This window comes from Scophthalmus maximus, chromosome 12 (genome assembly GCF_022379125.1).
Source record: "Scophthalmus maximus strain ysfricsl-2021 chromosome 12, ASM2237912v1, whole genome shotgun sequence".
Lineage (NCBI taxonomy): Eukaryota > Metazoa > Chordata > Actinopteri > Pleuronectiformes > Scophthalmidae > Scophthalmus > Scophthalmus maximus.
Window position 1 is genome coordinate 6,438,254 of NC_061526.1, and position 21,100 is coordinate 6,459,353.

The 21,100-nt window shown below is 43.8% G+C and overlaps 1 protein-coding gene and 1 non-coding gene across 4 annotated transcripts; one reads left to right on the forward strand and one right to left on the reverse strand.

Annotated features, from left to right (window-relative positions):
* The first annotated feature begins 420 nt into the window (after positions 1-420).
* Positions 421-20,827, forward strand: c12h20orf27 (chromosome 12 C20orf27 homolog). 3 transcript variants are annotated; one of them, XM_047336446.1, is made up of 7 exons: positions 421-577; positions 3,204-3,315; positions 9,875-10,014; positions 15,780-15,918; positions 17,070-17,195; positions 19,267-19,376; positions 19,426-20,827. In XM_047336446.1, exons 2-6 carry the CDS (start codon positions 3,297-3,299, stop codon positions 19,365-19,367), a joined length of 525 nt encoding a protein of 174 aa, XP_047192402.1. In that variant the 5' UTR covers positions 421-577; positions 3,204-3,296; the 3' UTR covers positions 19,368-19,376; positions 19,426-20,827. The 3 variants fall into 3 exon arrangements, with proteins under 3 accessions (XP_047192402.1, XP_035470589.1, XP_035470599.1); XM_035614696.2 differs by having other exon boundaries at positions 19,267-20,827; XM_035614706.2 differs by lacking the exon at positions 421-577 and adding an exon at positions 1,559-1,668 and having other exon boundaries at positions 19,267-20,827.
* On the reverse strand, positions 18,557-18,627 carry trnag-gcc. The gene has a single exon. It is a non-coding gene; the product is annotated as a tRNA-Gly (tRNA).
* Positions 20,828-21,100: the final 273 nt, after the last annotated feature.

The following is a 21,100-nucleotide window of genomic DNA, read 5'->3' on the forward strand; positions in this document are numbered from 1 at the left end:
TTTTCTATACAGTATATCTATCATCTATCTATCTCTTTATCATCTATCTATCTCTCTATCGATCTATCTATCTCAGAATTCTCAGAATCTGAATTTTTAATTCAAAATGTCCTATGGGCACAAACCACCGCTAGATGGCGCCACTTCCTTACTTTAAAAGTACCGGTGGCTGAATTGGAGAACGACCGAGCTCAGCTGCAGTTCGTCCCCCAGCGCCGATCATCGCTACTCGGCTGTTCAGAGCAGAGAGGCGCGGTATTCACATTTTATATTGCTAGGGCGACCTGCGGAGCGTTTATGATGTGAAACAATCGGTGACCAAAAAAAAGAAGCGGGTAGGGCGGGGCGAGTGGGCGAGCGACCAAACCACGTGATCAAACACGGAAGTTGTCGGAGAGTGAGAGAGAGAGAGAGAGAGAGAGAGAGAGAGAGAGTCGCGGGGGGAGCGGAGCGGAGCAGACGCGAGCGGAGGGTCGAGGTGTCGGGTTGTGTCGGTGAGCTCCACGCAGAAGAGAAGACCACGGGGGTGTCTACGAGCCGCGGCACCACGTCCACCTGCTGCCGTGAACGAAGCGAGGTAGGCCCGCAGGACACGACACGACACGACAGAAGAAATGGAGGGGTTTGTTTCTTTCTTCTGACGTTTAGCAACTTTCGATTCTATTTTGTCAACAGTGTCAGGACAGAGCCATGTATGTTCATGTTTCTGTTGACATGAAGATATTTTTAATAAAGTCATATTTATCTTTATATTCGTCCAGTGGTGAAAAAGTAACCAAGTACATATTAGTATTTTCATTTTCTGGAATTTAATACTTCACAATACATTGCTGAAGAAAATATTGTAACACCATTCATTTTCTTTACTCACCACCTTTTAGTGACTGTATTTCAAAAATAATATCGTTGATACAACACACACATTGTTATGTCATATTGTAGCAACCTTTACCAGCTGCAGCATCAGAAAGTTATCATATTTGCATTATTCTGAAAAGGGTATTCTTAATTTTGGTCACTTTAAGTGCATTGATGACAAGTTGTCAGTTTGTATTAGGTCTGTGTGAGAACGTGAATGTTGTGGATCCAAATCAATCAATCAGTCAGTCAATCAATCAATCAATCAATCAACATTTATTTAAAGTGTAATATCACCATTTGACATGGCCTCGACAAAGGTGTGGCAACAATCGCTCCAGGGTGTCGGATCAGGACTACTTCTCGAGTTTAGACTGTTTATCCATCCATCAAAGGTTCTCTCTCTATATATATATATGTATAATCTGAAGGAAAAAAGAATGAGGGAAGAGAGTTCCAAAGAAAAAGTCTCAATTCTGAGAGGATTCACCACCACCGGCGATGAGATCCCAGATGATCACAGGAGTGAGTGAGTGAGTGTGTGTGTGTGTGTGTGTGTTTGTGTGTGTGTGTGTTTTTGTGTGTGTGTGTGTTTGTGTTTGTGTGTGCTTGTGTCCACCTTTGATCGCTTTAATCTCAGGAGTGTGTGTGTGTCTGCCAGATTGTAGTCTTAATACAAACAGTCCTGCAATAAATCTCTTACCTTGTGTTTAGTTTACGGCTGGTGCTATCATTTTTGTGTTATCCCATTGACATCAACGAGAGGAGACTAAACAGATTGCAGTACCTCGGTGTCCTTATCTAATCTAGGTGAGCTGTGGGAAAAGAGCTACTACGGTGAATTGCAACTGCAACTATTGACTGTTTCTGTCTTGTTTGTTCTTAAAAACTCCATTCAATTCTACAGAACGATATCTAAATTCTTAGATTTAATGTGACCAACAGTGTAAACTCAAAGATATTTAGTCTACTATCATAGAGGATGATGAAAAATGCAGGAAAATATTCTGTGATTATTATTTGGGATAACGGTACAGAGAAAATGAAAAAATGAAATTAATGAAAGATGTTTTTATAAAAAGGGGTGCAAAGAGTTGAATAAGGGAGGGATGGCATGAGACTGCAATAAAATATACATAAATATAATATAACACTTGTGAAAAAGTTGATCCACCAATCAGTAGTTAGCTTCAGATCTTAGCAGCGATCTTATTGACTGTTACAATAAAACAAAAACCAAAGACAAAGTGCTACAGGAGTGCACAGAGGGGTTAACAGTGCAGCGATGTGATGTTAACCGGTCGCTCCCAGGGTGCTCCCGTTTCACTCCGAGGCGGGAAGATTACTTTTCCCAAAATCATAACCTGGAGGATTTACATAAGATGTATTTCGTCCCGTAAGACGACGTGCTTTTACGCGTCACACCCCCACCCTCCAGCACCCCCACCCTCACAGCCGGGAGCTGGAGGGTGGGGGTGTTTACATTTGAATCCCATCAGCGGCTTTCTAATCATAGCGACCCATTAAGGTCAAAACGTGGCTCTGATATTTCACACGGCTAAAAGTGGATCACCAAACCATTCGAGTGTTTCTGGTGGGGGGTCGCCGACCTCCCGGACGTGAGCGGTTCCTGTTTGGAAATTTTTCGAAAGAAGTTTTTTCATTTATGGAGATGAAACATTTTCCACGACTGATCCGATTTTTTGACATTTAAAATGCCAAGCCTGAGCAAAAAAAAAGGAAAAACTAAATGTGTTTTGTGTTATGATATTCGGAGTCATTTTTGGTCGTACTACACTTTCACCTGTTTTTTTTTCAATATTATGTAAAGTCACATCTTTGCAGAAACTTGTTACGCATGTTGTATCCCCTAAAAACAACGCTGCCGTCTTAGCGTATTAACGCGACAATGCATCAAATCGACCCCGAATATTATCTCTTTGACTCATCTGCCGCCCCTACCTTGACTGTTGTTATGCAATGTGCAGCACAAAAATGCTCCGTGCATTTCATCTACATTCCCATATCATTCAATGTTAAGCGCCCTGCCGGAGATGTGACGGAACGTTCCTCCCATCTGTGCGAAAAGCCCACGGAACAGCAGCTTCAGCTCCTCTGGCCGTAATCCTCTTAGACCGTTTGGTTGTTTTCCTTTTTTAATTGAAGTCTCTGTCGGGAGTCGCTGGTATTCGCGGGGGCCTCGACCCTCTCTCTCCATCTGCCTCCCTGTCCCGTCTCCTCCCGCTCCGCCGTTGATCTAACCGCTGCCTGTGTTCTCTTCGATCCGTCTGCCGCTCAAGCGCATCCCTCTCACCGCCCCTCTCGATCCTGACTCGCTTTTGCAGGGTCGTTCTGCGGTCAAGACTGCTGAGATGGCGAGGCTGTGACAGCGGCGTGTCCCAAGTGTGCGTCTGCGTTACCGGACCGGCTCCTCCGACATGGCTGCTGCTAAGAAGAGTGAGTATTTTGTCTGCTTGTTGCACTTACTTGTGATGTTGCCTTAACTTTTACACATTCAAAATGTTCCCATGAGCCTTTTTGGGAGCAATTGAGTCCTTTGGGAAGGCGGAGGTAGACCACCTGAGGCAGACGGGACAGATTGAGAACCCAGGGTCAAAAAACATGTTTCTCAGCAACGTGCTGTCTGAGTTTTGTTGTCTGAAGTTCTTGTGAATTTTTTTTTTGCATGAATGTATTTTATAGTAAGTGAGGCAGGTTCCCGACTCTCGACTCCCGACTCTTGACTCCCAGAAAGGAGAGCGTATCTTCTCCTCTTCAAATCTCCCACCTTTTTCCCCTTGACATTTTGATTTTATAATTTTTTGGATCAAGAACACTTTATCCGCAGCAGCAGCGATTTACGAAAAAATTCATAAAAAGTTAACAGGTGCATTGAGTACAGGGAATAGGTCAATGTTGCGTTCCAGCGCAAAGGGATGGATTACATCCCATTACATCACATAAAAGCTCTTTGACCAAGCCAGGAAGTAATCTTAATGTTTGAAATAGATCTGCAACAATTAATCGATTAGTAATCAACTACAAAAAATAAATGCCAACTATTTTGATTCATCGTTTTGTATGGGGGGGGAAAGTAAAAGATTCCCTGATTTCAGCTTCTTAAATCTGAATTTGTTTCTGGTTCCTTTGCTCCTCTTTGACTGAATATCTTTGGTGTGTGGACAAAACAAAACATCATCTTTGGTGTTTTGGGTAAAACACGATCAACATTTTTCACTCTCTCATGGACCGAACGAATCGATGAATCGAGCGAACGATCGACGGATTAAACGATTATGGAAAAAAAAAAAATCGTTATTCGCAGCCCCGGGTTCAAAGCTCTATCCCATAATCTGCTGTGGCTGAATTAGATTTCTAATCTTTTGCCCCGCATTCAGCATTTCTTATGGGAAGGAACTGACTGTTGCGATAAAAAGGAAGAATAAAAAAATGTGGTGTAAATTATCGTAAAGGTAACACACACACAAACAAAATTAACCTTTTCACCTCGCGGGCTGTAAGGCATTCCATAAAGGTTACTCGGTTAGGTTTAAATTCACGATCGATATTCCTTCCTGTTGGGTTTCTTGGGGGAAAAGGGTGTGTGGCGGAACGGCTCAATAAAAAAATAAAAATAACAACCCTCCACTGGAAATGAGGCAGTCAAGAGCTGTAAGTGATTCATCTTGTTTATATCACTGTCATGAAGGAGCATCCTCCGTCTCCTGGCAGAGTCCGTCGTGCTCGTCGTCTCGGGGGGACCCGCTCCGCGGGCCCTTTGTGCTCCTTTTGATAAGGTCACCGGATGGAGGCTGGCGCAAAAAGGGAGCCTCTCTATTGACTTCCTGTTGATGGGCTTGAAAGAAAGAACATGTATTTTTCATGATGGTCTCAGACGGAGTGAAATGTCACAGGGAGAGCTTGGCTGTGTGTGTGTGTGTGTGTGTGTGTGTGTGTGTGTGTGTGTGTGTGTGTGTGTGTGTGTGTGTGTGTGTGTGTGTGTGTGTGTGTGTGTGTGTGTGTGTGTGTGTGTGTGTGTGTGTGTGTGTGTGTGTGTGTGTGTGTGTGTGTGTGTGTGTGTGTGTGTGTGTGTGTTCGTGTGCTCGCTCATAACAGTAAGAAGGACTTCCGCCTGGCAGAGTGATGAACAAGCAAGGGGGTTTTATCTGCGGATTGTTTTCTTGAGTAACTGTTTGATATGCAATTTCTCAAAAAGGTTTCTCAAGAGTCAAAGATGAGGTCTCCACTCCGCACCAAAGATCGTCCACTTACAAGGATGTACGATAGAGAGAACTGCAGTGAATCGACAAATTGAAGCAGGGACTAGGAACTAGTGATTGTTTGATGCAGACAGCAGATGCAGACAGAGATGCATTTGTGCAGTTTATAACTGAATTATATTTGATTTTATTTCTATTTTGCAGAGACTGCTGCCAAATGCGGCGTTGTGCTCGAATCCGGGGTGTGTCCATTTATTCACCCATTGGCCGTCACGGGTTTTTTGATTTGCACAGAGGGAGGAAAACGCAGCCCAGTTTTATCAAAAACAAATAAAACAAAAAAAACAAAGTCAATCTAGAAATCACTCAGAGCTTATCACGCGCGCGGCTGAGCGAGTGCAGTCGTCCCGCCTGCAAACGCAGCCGCATTGACGGACACCGATCGATGTCTGGTCAATCATTTTGGACGTTCGTCCCTCGTACTTTTCCTCCACAAACATAACAGAATTTGTTAAAGAGAATTCATAGATAAGAAGAGGTTCCCCTGTAATATTCCGCAGAGCTAAATCAGATACGATGACAAATAGATTAGCGGAGGAGGGAGGGGGACACAAGCAGCAGACAGATTAATCTGAAATAAGCCAGTTCAGTGGTGTGTGTGTGTGTGTGTGTGTGTGTGTGTGTGTGTGTGTGTGTGTGTGTGTGTGTGTGTGTGTGTGTGTGTGTGTGTGTGTGTGTGTGTGTGTGTGTGTGTGTGTGTGTGTGTGTGTGTGTGTGTGTGTGTGTGTGTGTGTGTGTGTGTGTGTGTGTCCTTGCTCTGGCTTTGTCTGGGATTATCAGACCCATCTAAAGGGCCACAGTGCTCAGTGTATTGTGATGATGAGCCTGACACTCGGGCTCGGCCCAAATTTAAAATTCAAAGTAAAGTCAGTTCTGAAAAAAAAACCGGAGCAAACCTTTAAAGGATCCAGTGACCTGTGACGGTGACAGATATGTTTTTTCCTGTGTAAACAAGGAAGCAGCCTGATGTCCTATAATTAAATTAACCACAGTGATGAACGGAGATGAGACCAGAAGAGGATATTGATTGCATGTGTGTTGCCGTATAAACAGTGCAACTGATTAGTCGGCTTTAATTATAGCAATGTCAGGTGCCAAATAGTTGATCACCCCCAAAAACATGAACTTTATGAATGATGGAGCTCGTGAGCGTGTAATCAATGATCCGCTTGTCTCGAGGTGAAAGTGAATTACTGTTGACGCTTGGCCAAGACAGGATCCCCGACGTGTCGCACTCACTGCGGTGTGCAACTCGATGAGTGACAAATGTTAAAGGGGCAGTAAGCGATTCTGGAGAAAGATTGTTTATTGTGTCGGGATTCGTAAAACTTTATACAGATAAGAAAAATACAGCAAGACACTATAGAAGTAAACAAAACAAAAAAAAAACATTGTAAGACGCAGAGGAAGCTCAACTGACAGAAGAACCTTTGAGGAAACCTTGTGTGATTATTAGTTGTACAGTAAAATCAGGTGAGGTTATTGTTGAGTGAAAGAACACATCGTTATCGCATTCCTGTCTGAAAATGGACATATGCTGTATTTTCCTGGAGGAGAAATCCGCAGTTGGACAGTTTGTGTTGAGGCATGTTTGATCTGTAATTCTCGCTCTGAAAACTACCTCACAACATCGCTGCCATCTGTCAGTTTACAAGATGTTTCTCTTCTTTTTTCAAGGAAACACAGACGAGCAGAGCTGAATACTTGACTTTGTGCGTCAGATTTCCCTTTTACGGGAAGTGAAAAGTCCAATGTCTCTAGACGGTATAATATACAGTTGCAACTCGGAACTATGCTGATCGACTGCCTTTCTTACAGCCTGTCATTATTCAGCAAAGGGAAACGCAATTACAGTCAAGCAGGCCCATTGTGCGAACTTCTCGGCTTCGTGCAAAAAAGCCTCTTACAGCTGTAAGAGTGGTAGCTTTAAATAACAGGTCCCGTCGTGTGATCAGATCATTAACGCAAAGCTTTAGAAAGACGAACTCACCCCTATATTAGATTTAATAGATGTCAGAGAGAGAGAGAGGAGGCACGACTACCTGTGGACGTTATGGCTGCGTGGCATGACACTGTACAGTAAGCATTTGGCTATACCAGAGCCCTCCAGATTACAGAGTATTTTCTTCGGTGTATGTGATGTTGAATGCAACAGTGGACACCAGTGAGAACTTGGGGGCTAATGCTTATTAGATGATGTCGACTCTGAAGCATCCAGGATATTTTGTGTTTTGAGTTCTTCCCCGTAGACGGCTCAAATTCTCACCAGAGATGAGAATTTGTTTTTCTGACTTTGTAAGAAGCGCGGCTTTGCTCTACAACGACAATAACAAATCTGAGGACTCACACGGGACCAATGTTTGTAAGAGAGAGAGCGAAAGAGAGCGCGAGAGAGAGGCAGTGGGGTAAAGAGCACCGCACACAGCTCTACACGGAAGCAACGTCACAAAACTATAAGTTAAAGATCTTTTATCTTACATAATTCGCATCCTTATGTAAATGTGGTGGGACAAATTAAGACTAAAGTGGACTGGCACAGTCTAGGCTATTAATGGGAAACACTGCAGTGATGTACACACCACCACTTGCAGGGTATGCATCGCCCCACGAATGCTTTTCATTAATACTGTAATATGTCTTGGAGGACACAATCAGATAAGGAGAATCATTTTCATATATTTTTTGACCCATCCCTGACGTGTCATCCTTCATCTGAACAGGAAGAGACCTGAATCGCACGAACAATACTTTACACCTCGCACATCTTGTATTAGAAACCTCCATTATATCACTAATACCTCAAGGTGTCAGACCGCAAAACATCATTACTCATTTCCAGCGTCTATTTCTGCACATGTGACCCCAACGTGACGTAACTCCTGGACCCATTATTGTGTGACCCACATTGCTGACGGCGAGGATTTTTCTAATCTCCAATATACGAGTCTGAATAAAAGTTTAATGGAACCGGGCCCACGTGGGACAGTAATGGGCCCGAGCTTTGTGTAATGAGGGACACAAGTCGGTATATGAATTCGGTTAACTGGGCTGGAGCAATTTATGCACTGTAGGGATTGTATCTTAAATATTAACCACAATGTACCTATACTTTTAGATCATATAGCCACTGGGGTGTGATTCACTGTAATATGAAACAACCTGCATATATCTGTCTCCTTGCTTTCCAACTAACAATACTAAAGAATATGCTGAAAGCTTTTTCTTCTGCAGCAACTTGTAAACACTACACTGACCTCATAACAGTCTATAAAGTTAGGGTTAGGGTCATGTTAGCTTAGAGAAAAACATTTAAAAAATGGAAATAAAAAATCTATTTTACTAAATGAATAATAAAGATAATAGATACATGTTCAGCTTGGTGGTGGAACTGCCTTGTGTTTGCTTTGCCCTGTGAAGCTCGATTTAAATACAGTCAGGCCAGAGACGCAGGGGCTAAAAGACCTAGTTAAGAAGTTAAATTGTCTTTTTTATTTTTTTGGGGGGGCACTTATAATTACAGACAGACATTCCTAACTACGCCTTGTTGCCACCATTTTTTTTCTGTTGGCAATCGGTAGACTGGCTCCAAAACCAAGCTCGTGCTCAGGAGTCAGGCTGCTTGATTGGAGCACCTTTGAATCGCTGAATAATTGGCGAATAATTGGAAGGATGGTAATTACCAAAACACACAAACACACACACACACGTGCACACGTGCACACGCCGCAACAGTTTCCCAAGGATTTTCCATGAGAACCGACCTTCATATTTCAGTCCCAGTGGCCACAACCGTCTAATAATAGTAATATTAAACAGAGAAAATCAACACGCTGCATCCTTTGTTTTGTTTACCTATAGCTCTTTTTGTTGTTTAGCTTCTGGACGTGTCTCTGCGGTCTGGGAAAATGACCCAAAGCCCTTTGAGCAGAAATTCAGACAAACTAGTCTGCTCTGTCTCGGAAAAGTTATGACTTCTTTTTTCTTTTGGGGGAGAGGGTTGTTTATTTGGGCACTGGGCAGGAGAACATTAAACATCAGCATGTGTCGGTGTCGGTGTCGAAAGAGAGCAACCCAAAACCTAAAGGGAAATAATGCGCTCGGCTTGTCGGCCCAGACCTCTTTAACCCCGTTGATTCGACACGGGGATCCCCACGGAGACGAGCAGAGAGGACTTTTCCAAAGTGATATTACCGGGAGGAGAAAAGTTTGGCGGCACAGTTTTTAAAACACCTGAAAGGCGCAAAAGATATTGTATTAGTGGGTATGGTTGTTATGGCGAGTCCTCGCCTCAACACGAGGATTCGCCAGATGTCTGAGCCAGATGTGAAGTTTCTTGCTCAAGACTCCTGCCACATTTCTACCATCTTTTTTCCAAATGTCTCTACTTCTTCTTCTCTTCCCACCTTCCTCTGAAGGCGTTTCCCCCTTTTGAATTTTTGACTCCTCTTCTCTCCGTCAACTGTGACCTCACTTTCACAATCTCCTGCTTTGCTCTTTCAGTTCACTTTTTCTATCTAGTCGGGACTCCTGCCAACAAACTGCTCCCATGGTGGAAGCGCTGAACACACTGTGTGATGGGAACTGCATGAATGTGTTTTTCCAGCCCTAACGGCTCGCCTGGCATTCAGACAACCAGAGTGATTGTAAAGTGCTCTGCTGTACTGTACTGTACACTCCATCATGCAAACGGCGCGCGAGCGTCCACGTCTGACCTTCTTCCCCATCTCCCCCCCCAGGTCGCGCAAAGTCGGGAGGCGTGCGCTTCTCAGAGGAACCCGCCGCCGCCGGAGCCCCATCGCACGTCCACTTCGACGAGAAGCTGCACGACTCCGTCGTCATGGTGACGGCGGAGGACGATGGCAACTTCCTGGTCAAGGTGCGTTTAACCTGCCACTTGAAGCCGCACAGTTATCGAATGAGCCTTAGTCTCCAGATTCGTAGGTAGGTAGAAAAGCTGTGACTCTGCGGCTGCACAAGGCAGACAGTTTCAATTCATAACTGTAGCATCTGACTGAAAATGTATAGCGAGTATTTTGCAAATTGGAGTTTTGTTATTTGATGAATGTGGGCTCTACCACTGATAGGCAAAAATTAACCAAATGGGTCGTGTATCTGTAAATAAAAAAGACAAGTTCCGTAAAAGCGTGTGTGCCCACGGTGTGTTAGATCATGTAACAGTATAGACAGCCAGCAATATCGATGGTGCCAAACAAACCGCCACGAATTGGACCATCGACACTCATCAACATCGACGTTCAGACAGCGTTGCTGTGGTAGCTCCCTTAACTCTGTTATCTGATGTCGGTGTCCTCTTGAAACTCAATGAGGTTTTTTTTTTATCCGCGTAACATCCTGGAGGAGATTAAAGTCTTTTCTCATCACCGTTAATCTCCTCCGTCGGCCATAAAGGCACCGGGGACAATGATATCAGACTTCTCATCCGTCAGCTCGGGGGGGCGGGGACAAAACCCCCGGAGGTGCTCAACTCGGGGAGCCGAGCGTCGGCAGCAGAAGTGCGGCAAAGGCTCCGTAACTTGGGCCGTGAACTTTTTCCTAGCAGCGACAGACTTCGTCAACGTCGAGGGGACTGATCATCGCGAGGCCAATGAATCGGTTCAGACCGATTGAACCTGTTCTTTCCTTTACCAACAGATTTTTTTAATCAAACATTGGTGTAGAATCAATCCTTCAAAGCTCCCTCTCTTTGAATGAGTAGTGTTGTGAACCACTGCAGCATTATTGAAATATAGAGACAGACTGCATTAATTATTAATGGCAACTGCATTTCAGCTGCATTTGAAGAGATCTTAGATTTGCCATCCAAGCTTTGGATGAGACGGAGCTGCTCCAGTTTTTCAACATGGATTGACATCAGTACATCAATTCGTTGTGATCAAAATGATGTATCTTCACGTGTCTCCTTACCTTTCGTCAAGCAACATCAGGGGGTCAAAATTTGAATAGCTAATCAGCAGGATGAGACAATAAACTCAGCCTGTGAATATTATACATTATGCATGCAAAACTGATGTTAACATTTAGCTCAAAGCGCCGTCATGGCTCATCAAGACTCCTAGTCTTGTCTTTAAATGTCAGAGTAGGACACACATGAATATAACAATAGGAGCAGTGTCCACACTGCAATAAGAATGAATAGGCTCTGATCTAAAAGTTTCCAGAAAGACATGGGCCTTGGATTTGGCTGGAACAATGAAAATGAAGCGCGTATCAAGCAGCTCACACTTTCTGAGTGCTTCTTTAGAAGAGACATCCTGCCTGCAGGTGAGGCGTGTCCTCGGATTTTTTTTTTTATGTCAGTATTACTGGATGACTAACGCCGTCTTTGTTTGTCATTTCGTCACGGATTACACCTGACCTTCTCACTTCGGTTTGTGAATTCAACTGACAACCGTCCTCCCTTTCCACGTTTTGTTTGTAGGTTAAGAAACCGGCATGGTTACAGGTGGTAGCTATTACTCTGCCTGGTTTAGTTTATATGTTACACACGACATATAAGGTGGAGTCATGGAGCTGTGTGGAGTCGGAGCCGAAGGGTGGGTGGAGATGGAGATATGCATATTCACAGATCCGCAAAAAAATATATTTATTTCATTTCTGAGCAAAACTTCAAAAATATGAATTTCTTTATTCTTTTTTTCAAGGGGTTTAACGATGGCCTGGAGAGGAAAGGAAAGGAAAGTTATCCTCTTTGCTCAGTGTCACTAAGCCTGTCCAAGTGTTGAAACTAATTCGCAGCCAAATCAATTAGCCTAAAAGCTGCCGTGTGTGTGTGTGTGTGTGTGTGTGTGTGTGTGTGTGTGTGTGTGTGTGTGTGTGTGTGTGTGTGTGTGTGTGTGTGTGTGTGTGTGTGTGTGTGTGTGTGTGTGTGTGTGTGTGTGTGTGTGTGTGTGTGTGTGTGTGTGTGTGTGTGTGTGTGTGTCTGTGTCTGTGTGTGTGTGTCAAAGCTAAGTGTACTTGAGAGTGGGCACAGACTACTGCGTCTGGGCGCATCACGGAGCTAAGGGGGGGTTGGTGTTGCTATGGAAACCGTTGGATGGGGGGGGGGGGTTGGCGCTCCTCGCAGGAAGACCAAAGACGAGGTGGGAGTGTGTGGGTTGGAAGCGGCATGTACAACCATACACACAACAGCTGTATGAATATAACCAGTTTTGATGAAGGTTGTTCAACGCTCACCAACAGGCGGGGTCATGCAGAGTCTGTCTTTTTGTTAAAGATTGAGGAAAAAGGCGAAGCAGGACGTGGAAAGGAGCAGCGTGCGCGTGTTGCTGCAGAGGCTTCACACATTTTTTTTTTAATTTACATTATTTGGTGCAACGGAGAACTGGCAGTTCTCCACAGAACACGAGCGCACAATGGTCATATTTCTGCGAGTGACAGATAATATGCTGTGGCCTCCAGGAAACGCCAAGTGGAGGAGGCGACGTGTAAAGAGGTTATATACTGGTAGTCAATTTCAGTTTAAAGCTGCGATAATTAATATTTTTTACATTTTTTCAACTCTCTCCTTAACGCGCCTTCTTAGCCATCTCCCACCCGTTGTCCTTCTGATCTTTTCGCCCTGCAACTGCACTGTTCCGCCTCGGTTTCATTGTTGTCGTCGTCGGCGAGAGGCAATGTTGTTTTCATTATAAAAATGTAATAAAAAAAAAGCTCTGATGAACTCTCTGTGCACCCTTTCATCAGACGGACGGACAGAGAGCAGATGGATTATGTCTGGTTCCCACGTGACCCCGTCTGCTGCACGCACAAAGGTAGCAAGTGACTGGGGAACATTGCATCATGTAGCAGCTTAGGAGATGTTTTTCCCTCGGTAATAAGTGGAGACAAATGGAGAATTAATGTTGTGCTTAGTGATAATTAGGGGGCTATTGACAATGCTGTGTTGACAACCACTGCCCCCAAGTGACCAGGAACGATAACTATAAGACATCTCCATCGAGTGGTTGTCACGTCAACGGTTTCTTTCTAAAACGTTACGGAAGCAGAGGAGGAGATGTCAAGTTGTCAAATTGGCTCATGGGAAGTTTCCAAAATCCTGAAATGACTGCGAAGTGTTTCACCGGCAGCCGGGATGAGATGAGCTGTTCGGATCCTCTGAATGTTTCGGGAAGGTGCTTCAACGCTTCCTTTCCTATCTCCTTTAGCACAAAGGGTGCACTGGACTTTCCTGTGCGAAAGGAAAGGAGAAAAGAGACGCCGCACAGAAAGACGTCATGAGGTCAGGAAAAGATGTAAAGGAGTGATCCTTTACATCTTTTCCTGACCTCATGACGTTTTTCCATTGGGGTCAAGGAATAGTAGAATTCACCCATGGCCTCCACATAGACGACCTTAAAAAACAACACACGCACATTTACTTTTCTGAAGCTGTGTGGAGTGAGCAGCCAGACCAGGCAGTCCTTTTGAGAGCATCGTTATGGAGTGACGGCAGGATTTGGCAACATTACAGTTACAGTGCAACTGAAAAACGCAGGCTTGTCAGTAACATGAATGGGGAACGGGGAAGAAATGCAGGGCCTGCACGGGAAAGGCAGCCACGAAAAAAAAACGCAACAAAAATGACTGCGGACGGTCGACACCCTCTCCTCTCTCCGAATACGGTGAACTGGGACGACGTGCGACGTCATACAATGTGCAACATTTCCCCTTAAACATGATTTAAGAATCGCACTATTGTTTTTGGAAGAAACACAGACGCTTGTGTTCCCCCCTCCTCCTCCTCCTCCTCCTCCTCAGTGTCAGACTCAAAAACAAGAACTACTTTAACTGCAGTGGCTCACGTCAGTCATTTTGATCTCCACAGTTGACGCGTTTCGTAATCTTCATCATCTTTCTTCCCTTTTTCTTTTTTTTCTTCTTCGAAATGCGCAGCATGAAGTTCACATTAAATCACACTGCAGACACAGTTCACAGTGTGTGTGTGTGTGTGTGTGTGTGTGTGTGTGTGTGTGTGTGTGTGTGTGTGTGTGTGTGTGTGTGTGTGTGTGTGTGTGTGTGTGTGTGTGTGTGTGTGTGTGTGTGTGTGTGTGTGTGTGTGTGTGTGTGTGTGTGTGTGTGTGTGGACATGGACATGGACATGCGTGGGACTGTACGGCTCACAAGAACCGTGATTGTCTTTCTCCGCGGCGCGTCCGCCTCTCTCCCTTAATGCCGCTCGCAGCCTTGGCTCTTCCCCCGTCGCCGTAAAAACCTGAGGGGTCGCGCGGGGCTGAAGCTGCAGCTCTGGCTGGAGGGGCTTTAGGCTTATCTCTCCTCGCCTGCACTTCCCTGCTGTCTCCTCCCTCTCTCTCTTTCACCCCTCTCTCCCCTCTGTGATGATTCCCTCATGAATTTTTCTGTTTGGTCAATTTCAGGCAGCTCCCACTACTACAGTACATCCCTCCTCACATCCTCGCCTTTTTCTGTTGCCACTTGTCCACTTTACAGTCTCCTATGTATATAGGTAATAATAATAATTACATGAGTGTTTTATGTTTCCTGTGTGTCTCTTATGATTTCCACAATTTGAAGATGGGAGCGATCTCACGTGCGTGCTTTATGAGCGAGGTGCATGCTTTTCAAGTGAACGGCAGATGACACTGATTTGGTTTGTTGCCATTAATAATTAAGAGACCAAGTACAATCATCTTTCTAATGCTCACTGATATCACGCTGAGAAACACAGCACACTTTTACTTTTATTGTAGCAGTGACAGAATTCAATTTCTGAATCAAGTTTTTACGTTTGCTTGCAAAATGTTAATCATCCTTAAAGCATTCTTACAAAATTTGTCTTTAATGGTGAATAACAGAAATGGATTTTTCATGCATTCATTCATTTTCATGCATTCATTCAAGACGGTTCATGCGGCACACAGCTGGAAAACTGCATCACAAAACTTTTCATGTTGAATTTAATATCTCACTATGGTCGTATCTTGGGCTTCCCTCTAACTTTTATGACACATGGACATGTTGAAGAATAGATTTCTTTCTACAAGATTCTTATGAATAATTTGTTTGGTTTTCTTTCAAATATAATTGGCATTTAATGTGACATTTAATGTCAAATTTTGGAATAGAATATTTCTGTCCAATGAAAAAGAAGACTCTGGCTAAATAATGGAAAAGGTCAGAGACTCTCAGCTTTTTACACTTCCACAAGAAATCCAGCTTCTTATTTCAGCTCTGGAAGGTGTTGCCACGAATAAGATCCAACTCTTGGACTGCTGACAAATCTATTCACATGGGATTAGTGTTTTAGGGAAAGATTTGGGAGTTGGGTGAAATACAAAAAAGTAATTCAGGTTTATTTCCCCTGCTGGGTTAAGACTCGCGTTCGGGCAGAGGAGAGGGGGATTAAAATCACCGGAGCAACAACTAATGAGTTCAATTAGAGGAGTCCTTCAAGGGAGACGCAGCCCAGCGGCGTTGTGTTTATGAAAATGACTTATCCGTGTTACTCATAAGAATTAATCCTTTATTTATTGAGCTGTATCGGACTAACAGTATTCGATCGTCTCTCTCTCTCTCGCCATCAATCTTTTAAGGCGCCCGCCCCTCTCTCCATAGGAGAACAAAAAAAGCTGCTGTATTTCCTCCAGGTCGTTGAATCTTTCACTTGACTCTCCCTCACTGTAGGTCGGCTTCCTGAAGACGCAGCATCGATATGAAATAGTGTTCAACTTGCCCGAGGTCCCGGCTCTGGGGAAGGACGTGTGTCCGGCGCCCGTGCCCAGTCCACACCTCCGGATCACTGACATCACACCGGCGACCGAGGGTAAGATCGCAGGAGAATGTAGAAATTGACTAGACGGTGAAAGGAAATTCCCGGATCCGCTGCAAAGATTGAACGGATTCGTCCTCGGGTCAAGCCCCGCCCCTCCAGAGAATGTTTCAGAAAGTTTTCAAAAGTTTTGAGGAAACTTATCTCTTCTCTATGGTTAAGACATTTTTAATAATAATGATTTCAGAAGTTTTAGTCATTATCACCACCGTGCGCAGTTGACCTATGCTGCATCATCCCCCGCTCTATCTGTCTCGCCACCAACAACAGGAGAGTCATTCAGCTCATCAGTCATTCAGCCACTTGATTTGTGTGTGTCCCATGTCCTTGCCACTTTTGCTACAGACAAGCTAAGATGAATTTAACGAACAACAACCCAGGAGTTTTCTTTGTAGGAGCCAGGGAGGGTATTCAAGTAATAATTCAGGCGTCTAATATGCAAATATTCAACAATTTAGCGTGTGCTTGGCGAGTGCCTCTCGGCAGCTGCGTTACAGGCTGCACAGGGAACCAGATGGCACGAGGATTACAGCGTCCGGCAGTTCAAATAGTGACGGCTCAGCAACCCGTCTCCGAGGAATCATAAAAACAAAACTTTACTGTCGTATGCTTTCCTTGTCTGTCTAGGATTCCTCTCGCCAAGGGTAAAACTGAAAACATCTGGCACCTGCGCAGGATGAAAAAAGAAAAATCTCTAGAGTTGCAGCAGCGAACGTGTGCGAGTCTTAACCGGATTTTTTTTTCCTTCACCGCTCAACCCTCTGATTTTGAGCTATATGTAATCCTTAAAATGTTTTTTGGACCTGTGCCATTACTGTACAAACCATTTTGTATTTCTGTGTGTGTGTGTGTGTGTGTGTGTGTGTGTGTGTATGTTGCGTGTGTGTGTGTGTTGCGTGTGTGTGTTAGCTGATGTTAAAAGCGGCAGGTGTACATCGAAGTGTGTGTTTGACATTTGCTCATCAGTCAGCTGTGTTTGAGTAGGATTCATCACATTTTGTTCTTTTGACACACGCACACACGAGACAAAAGAAATATTGTTCCTTTTTTTGTGTAGTGAAAAACTCGTCAACATAGAGGAAACCCAATCTCTCCTCCTCTTTCTTTTTTTATTTTTTTTATTTTCCCCCGTGTGTGTGTTCCAGGAGGTCTGAAGGTGACGTGCGAGTACATGGCCCAGCAGGAGGGAGTCCTGTGCGAGGAGGTGCTGCTGCTGAGCGAGACCAACGAGGACGTGTGCATCAAAGTCAAAGTTCACGCCAGGGTCATGGGTGAGGCCACTACGAACAACATAAGTGACAGTCGGGATCTAGATTATTTAAAAAGACTTTGGTTCTAACTTTTGGCTGTCGGGATACCTGTTGCTCGGAAGCTCGGTGACTCATCAGTCGTCGATTTTAGCAAAACAACAAATTTCTCAATTTGAATAGCTGCAGTGTTTCGTCAGTCAGCGGCACATTAGGTCATTCACTGCAACATCTGGGGGCTCATCATCTCAATTCTGCATGTTTTGGCTTCAAAGTTTACGACTGACAGAAGCTTGACCTCACAGTATCTTCACTGGTACACTGCCGCCCCCTGCTGGTGAGTCTGTATTTAGGCTCAGAGTTCAAGTTAAGCACTAACAACCGTTTAAATATAGAATTAAATGCACAGTTGTTGTTTTTTATATAATGAAAATACATTTTAAAAGTCACCGGAACGTATACTGTGATGGGGAAAAAAAGCTAGGGTAAAAAATCTTTGGTATATTAGTGTTTTACAGTACATATGCTCCGTGGATGGAAATTTGAAGCTGTAGTCTTATGGTCTCTGGGGCCAAAATGAATTTGCATTTTTCTCCACTGAAACCAGTGTCGGTGAGATTAGCGTTAGCTCCCGCTGGCATTATTATCAGCAGATGGCAGAATTAGAGGGCGTCTCCATCTGTATGTGTGCGTAGATATATTAGCACTTGGGGTCTATCTCCATAAGCATGCATTTGTGTGTTTGTGCACGACTGGTGGATCGTGTCTGCGTTTATTTTTTACTCACAAAGCAAAAGCCCGGACAACTGTCCAGATGTCTGTGTGTGTAATTGAGGCCTGGGCGGCGGCCGGATCATGGGATTAGGCTCTGCTGCTTTATACTATACGCTACTACTCTTCTTCGCGGCTCTGTTACTATTAGATCAGTGACCGAGTGAGTTCAAATTTAACGTTGTGCTGCAGGCTGCAGCTTGGGCTCCGTGTTGAATCTGGTTTGAAAACTCAACAATGTAATATGTGATATTCAAGTAATTTAAATTTAAAAAACAGTATGTTTAAATCAAACACTCCATTCATTACAACTGTGTTATGTAGAGCTTGATGATATCCTTTAGGCTGTGGTCATTAGAATCATTAGTTTGTGTTAGTGTTTTGCTAGTTCAACTTCTCAAATATGGGGATTTTGCTGCTTTTCTATGTTTTATTTTCAGTGGAAATTAAATAGATTATGGTTTCAACTGTTGCTTGGATAGATTAAGAACTTTTATTGGACTCTCAGTATTTATTTCTTATTTATTTTTTAAACTGGCTTTTGTTGCAGGCGTGGTAATCATAAAACATAATCTGGAATGTAAATCAACTGTTCATAAAAGGAAAAGGGACGTTGCATTGGCCGGGAATCGAACCCGGGCCTCCCGCGTGGCAGGCGAGAATTCTACCACTGAACCACCAATGCACTCATGTCATGTGATTCGCTGGATGACCTAATAAAGGGCTTGTCCTGGATCACTATGGGTGTAATGCGCCTCCCGGCCACCAGCCAGTTTGGCGCTGTAATTCATCTTTCTTCCTTAACTTCTCATTCAACTCCAGTGACTGGAGAAGAAGAAGAACAAGAAAGCCACAGAACAGTTACTACTTTTGTACATTTGATTTGTTTAATCCGACAAATGTCAGATACCTATTTTTACGAAGGACTAGATATATTATTAACAGATGATGTTTTGTTTTGTCCACACACCAAAGATATTTAGTTTACTGTCATAGAGGAGCAAAGAACCCAGAACTATATATAGATTTATGTCTTCCCTCCCCCCCCATAATAACGATTTTATTGATTATCAAAATAGGTGGGGATTGATTTAGTGGTCGTTTATTAATCAAATAAGCGTTGCAGCTGTACATGTCAACAAGAAAAGCTCAAGTGTGCCCCTGAAAGAGCAAACTGTCGCGGAAGCGACTCCTAATATTGTTGATATTAAATATAAAGGAAACTACAAGGTGGTATTTGATCCGGGTGGTGGTTCTCTATTGAATGAAGTGCGGTCCCATTGCATTTCATCAAAACAATCTCTCCCTCTGTCCCCTCGTCCAGATCGTCACCACGGGACGCCCATGCTGCTGGAGGGGGTCCGTTGCATCGGCGTGGAGCTGGAGTACGACTCTGAACAGAGCGACTGGCAAGGATTTGACTAAGTCTCCCCAAAGTTCCTGCTCCCCTGCCTCCAGCCCCCGAAAGTACACAAACACACACGAGTGCACGCCCCATCTCTGCCGTCATAGGACTGTACACCTATACCAAAATACACACACACACCCAAACACACACCTGTCATCGTCACACATGGCCACACACACATGCAGCATTTCAAGCACCAGTGTGGTTCAGTTCCTAACTCATGTTCAGATGTGGCGCTCAGAGGAAGTGGAAGTTCGCGCCCTGAGAACATTTACACTGCTAAAGGCTTTCACCACAGCGACAGCACCTGAGCGGACATTTTGGCTCTTTGCTGCTTCTTCTTCTTCTTCTGCTTCTTTCTGCAGCTGCTCCAACTTTGCCCCGTATCCTCTGCTGTCATTCGTCCAGAGGGCAGATGTGTTTTCCCCAGCGCGTCTCGCCTCCTGACGTGCAAAATTGTGAAAACTTTCATCCCACATAGATTTTCAAATGCAAAGGTGTAAATAAAGCCTCGTCTATTCATTTCAAAGCAAAAAGATGCTAGAGGAAGGAACACGACTGCCCATTTCACCTGATATGAGAGGCAGTGCTGAGCGTGCACCGTCGCAGTTTCACCACCAAGGGGCGCCGTAGACCACTGTATGTTCTTGCTCCCCAAAAAGAAAATCCCTTGACATTTTTTATCATCTGTATAATTAAAGTCTGCCAGGATCAAAGCTTTTCTCGGCTTGTTATATATATATATATATATATATATATATATATATATTCATTTTTTTCTCCTTCTTTTTTTCCTGGACTGCCTTGTAGTCGATTCCCAATGACTGGGTTTGAAGTTGATTCAGTAGATGCAGGTGATATTGTCATTAGAGAAAGGAGGGTTTTTTTTCTGTCATAAAGGGGGGTTTTTTTGTCATAAAAAAAAAAACAACAACTCTTTTATTGGGAGGAAGTAAAACCTGAGGTCGACTGTCGACGCTGTAGATCCCCGATTCAAAACTTCCTGCAAAATGACACGTTCAACAACAACAACATTTGTGTCTTGTTGTGCTCGAAAAATATCCCGACAAGTTGTCACGTTCGGCCACTTCCCACAGAATTAAAAACAACAACAACATCAACAACAACTGAACAACAAAACTTTTCGGAGAATATTGAAGCAAACAGAAATCATTAGTCCGATCAACAGGAAATCAATCAATCACTCCGCCCGCAGCTATTTTGATAACTGATCAATCATTCATTACATTTTTCAAGCCAAATATTATAATAGTGTGTGTGTGGGACTTTCTTGCACTTCCCTGTTTTATATTAATACTATTTAAAATCTCTTTGGAGAGTTGGTTGGACCAAAGGTCATACTGGGGAACTTCTTTAATATTTCATATTTTAGAAGGTTTGAATGTATTAAATCATTAATCAAAGAAAATAGAATTTGGTCGCCGCGTTAAAGTTCTATGGCTGGATTTTGCAGTACGGTTTGGGGACGCGTTAACTTTTAGTTTTTGGTATTATTTCATAAAGCCTTCAGAAAAACACACACACGACATAAGTGCCTTTCTCGACACCGTCCTGTTTCTCACTTTACTTCATAATCATCATCATCATCATCATCATCTCACAGACGTCCCGCAACCACCAGACAAACACATGGACAGGGTTAGGAGGGAGGTGAAGCGTTCGTGGTCAAACAAGAAGTGTTGCCATCACAATCGAAACCTGTTCATTTTAAATATTTTTTGTCTTTCCA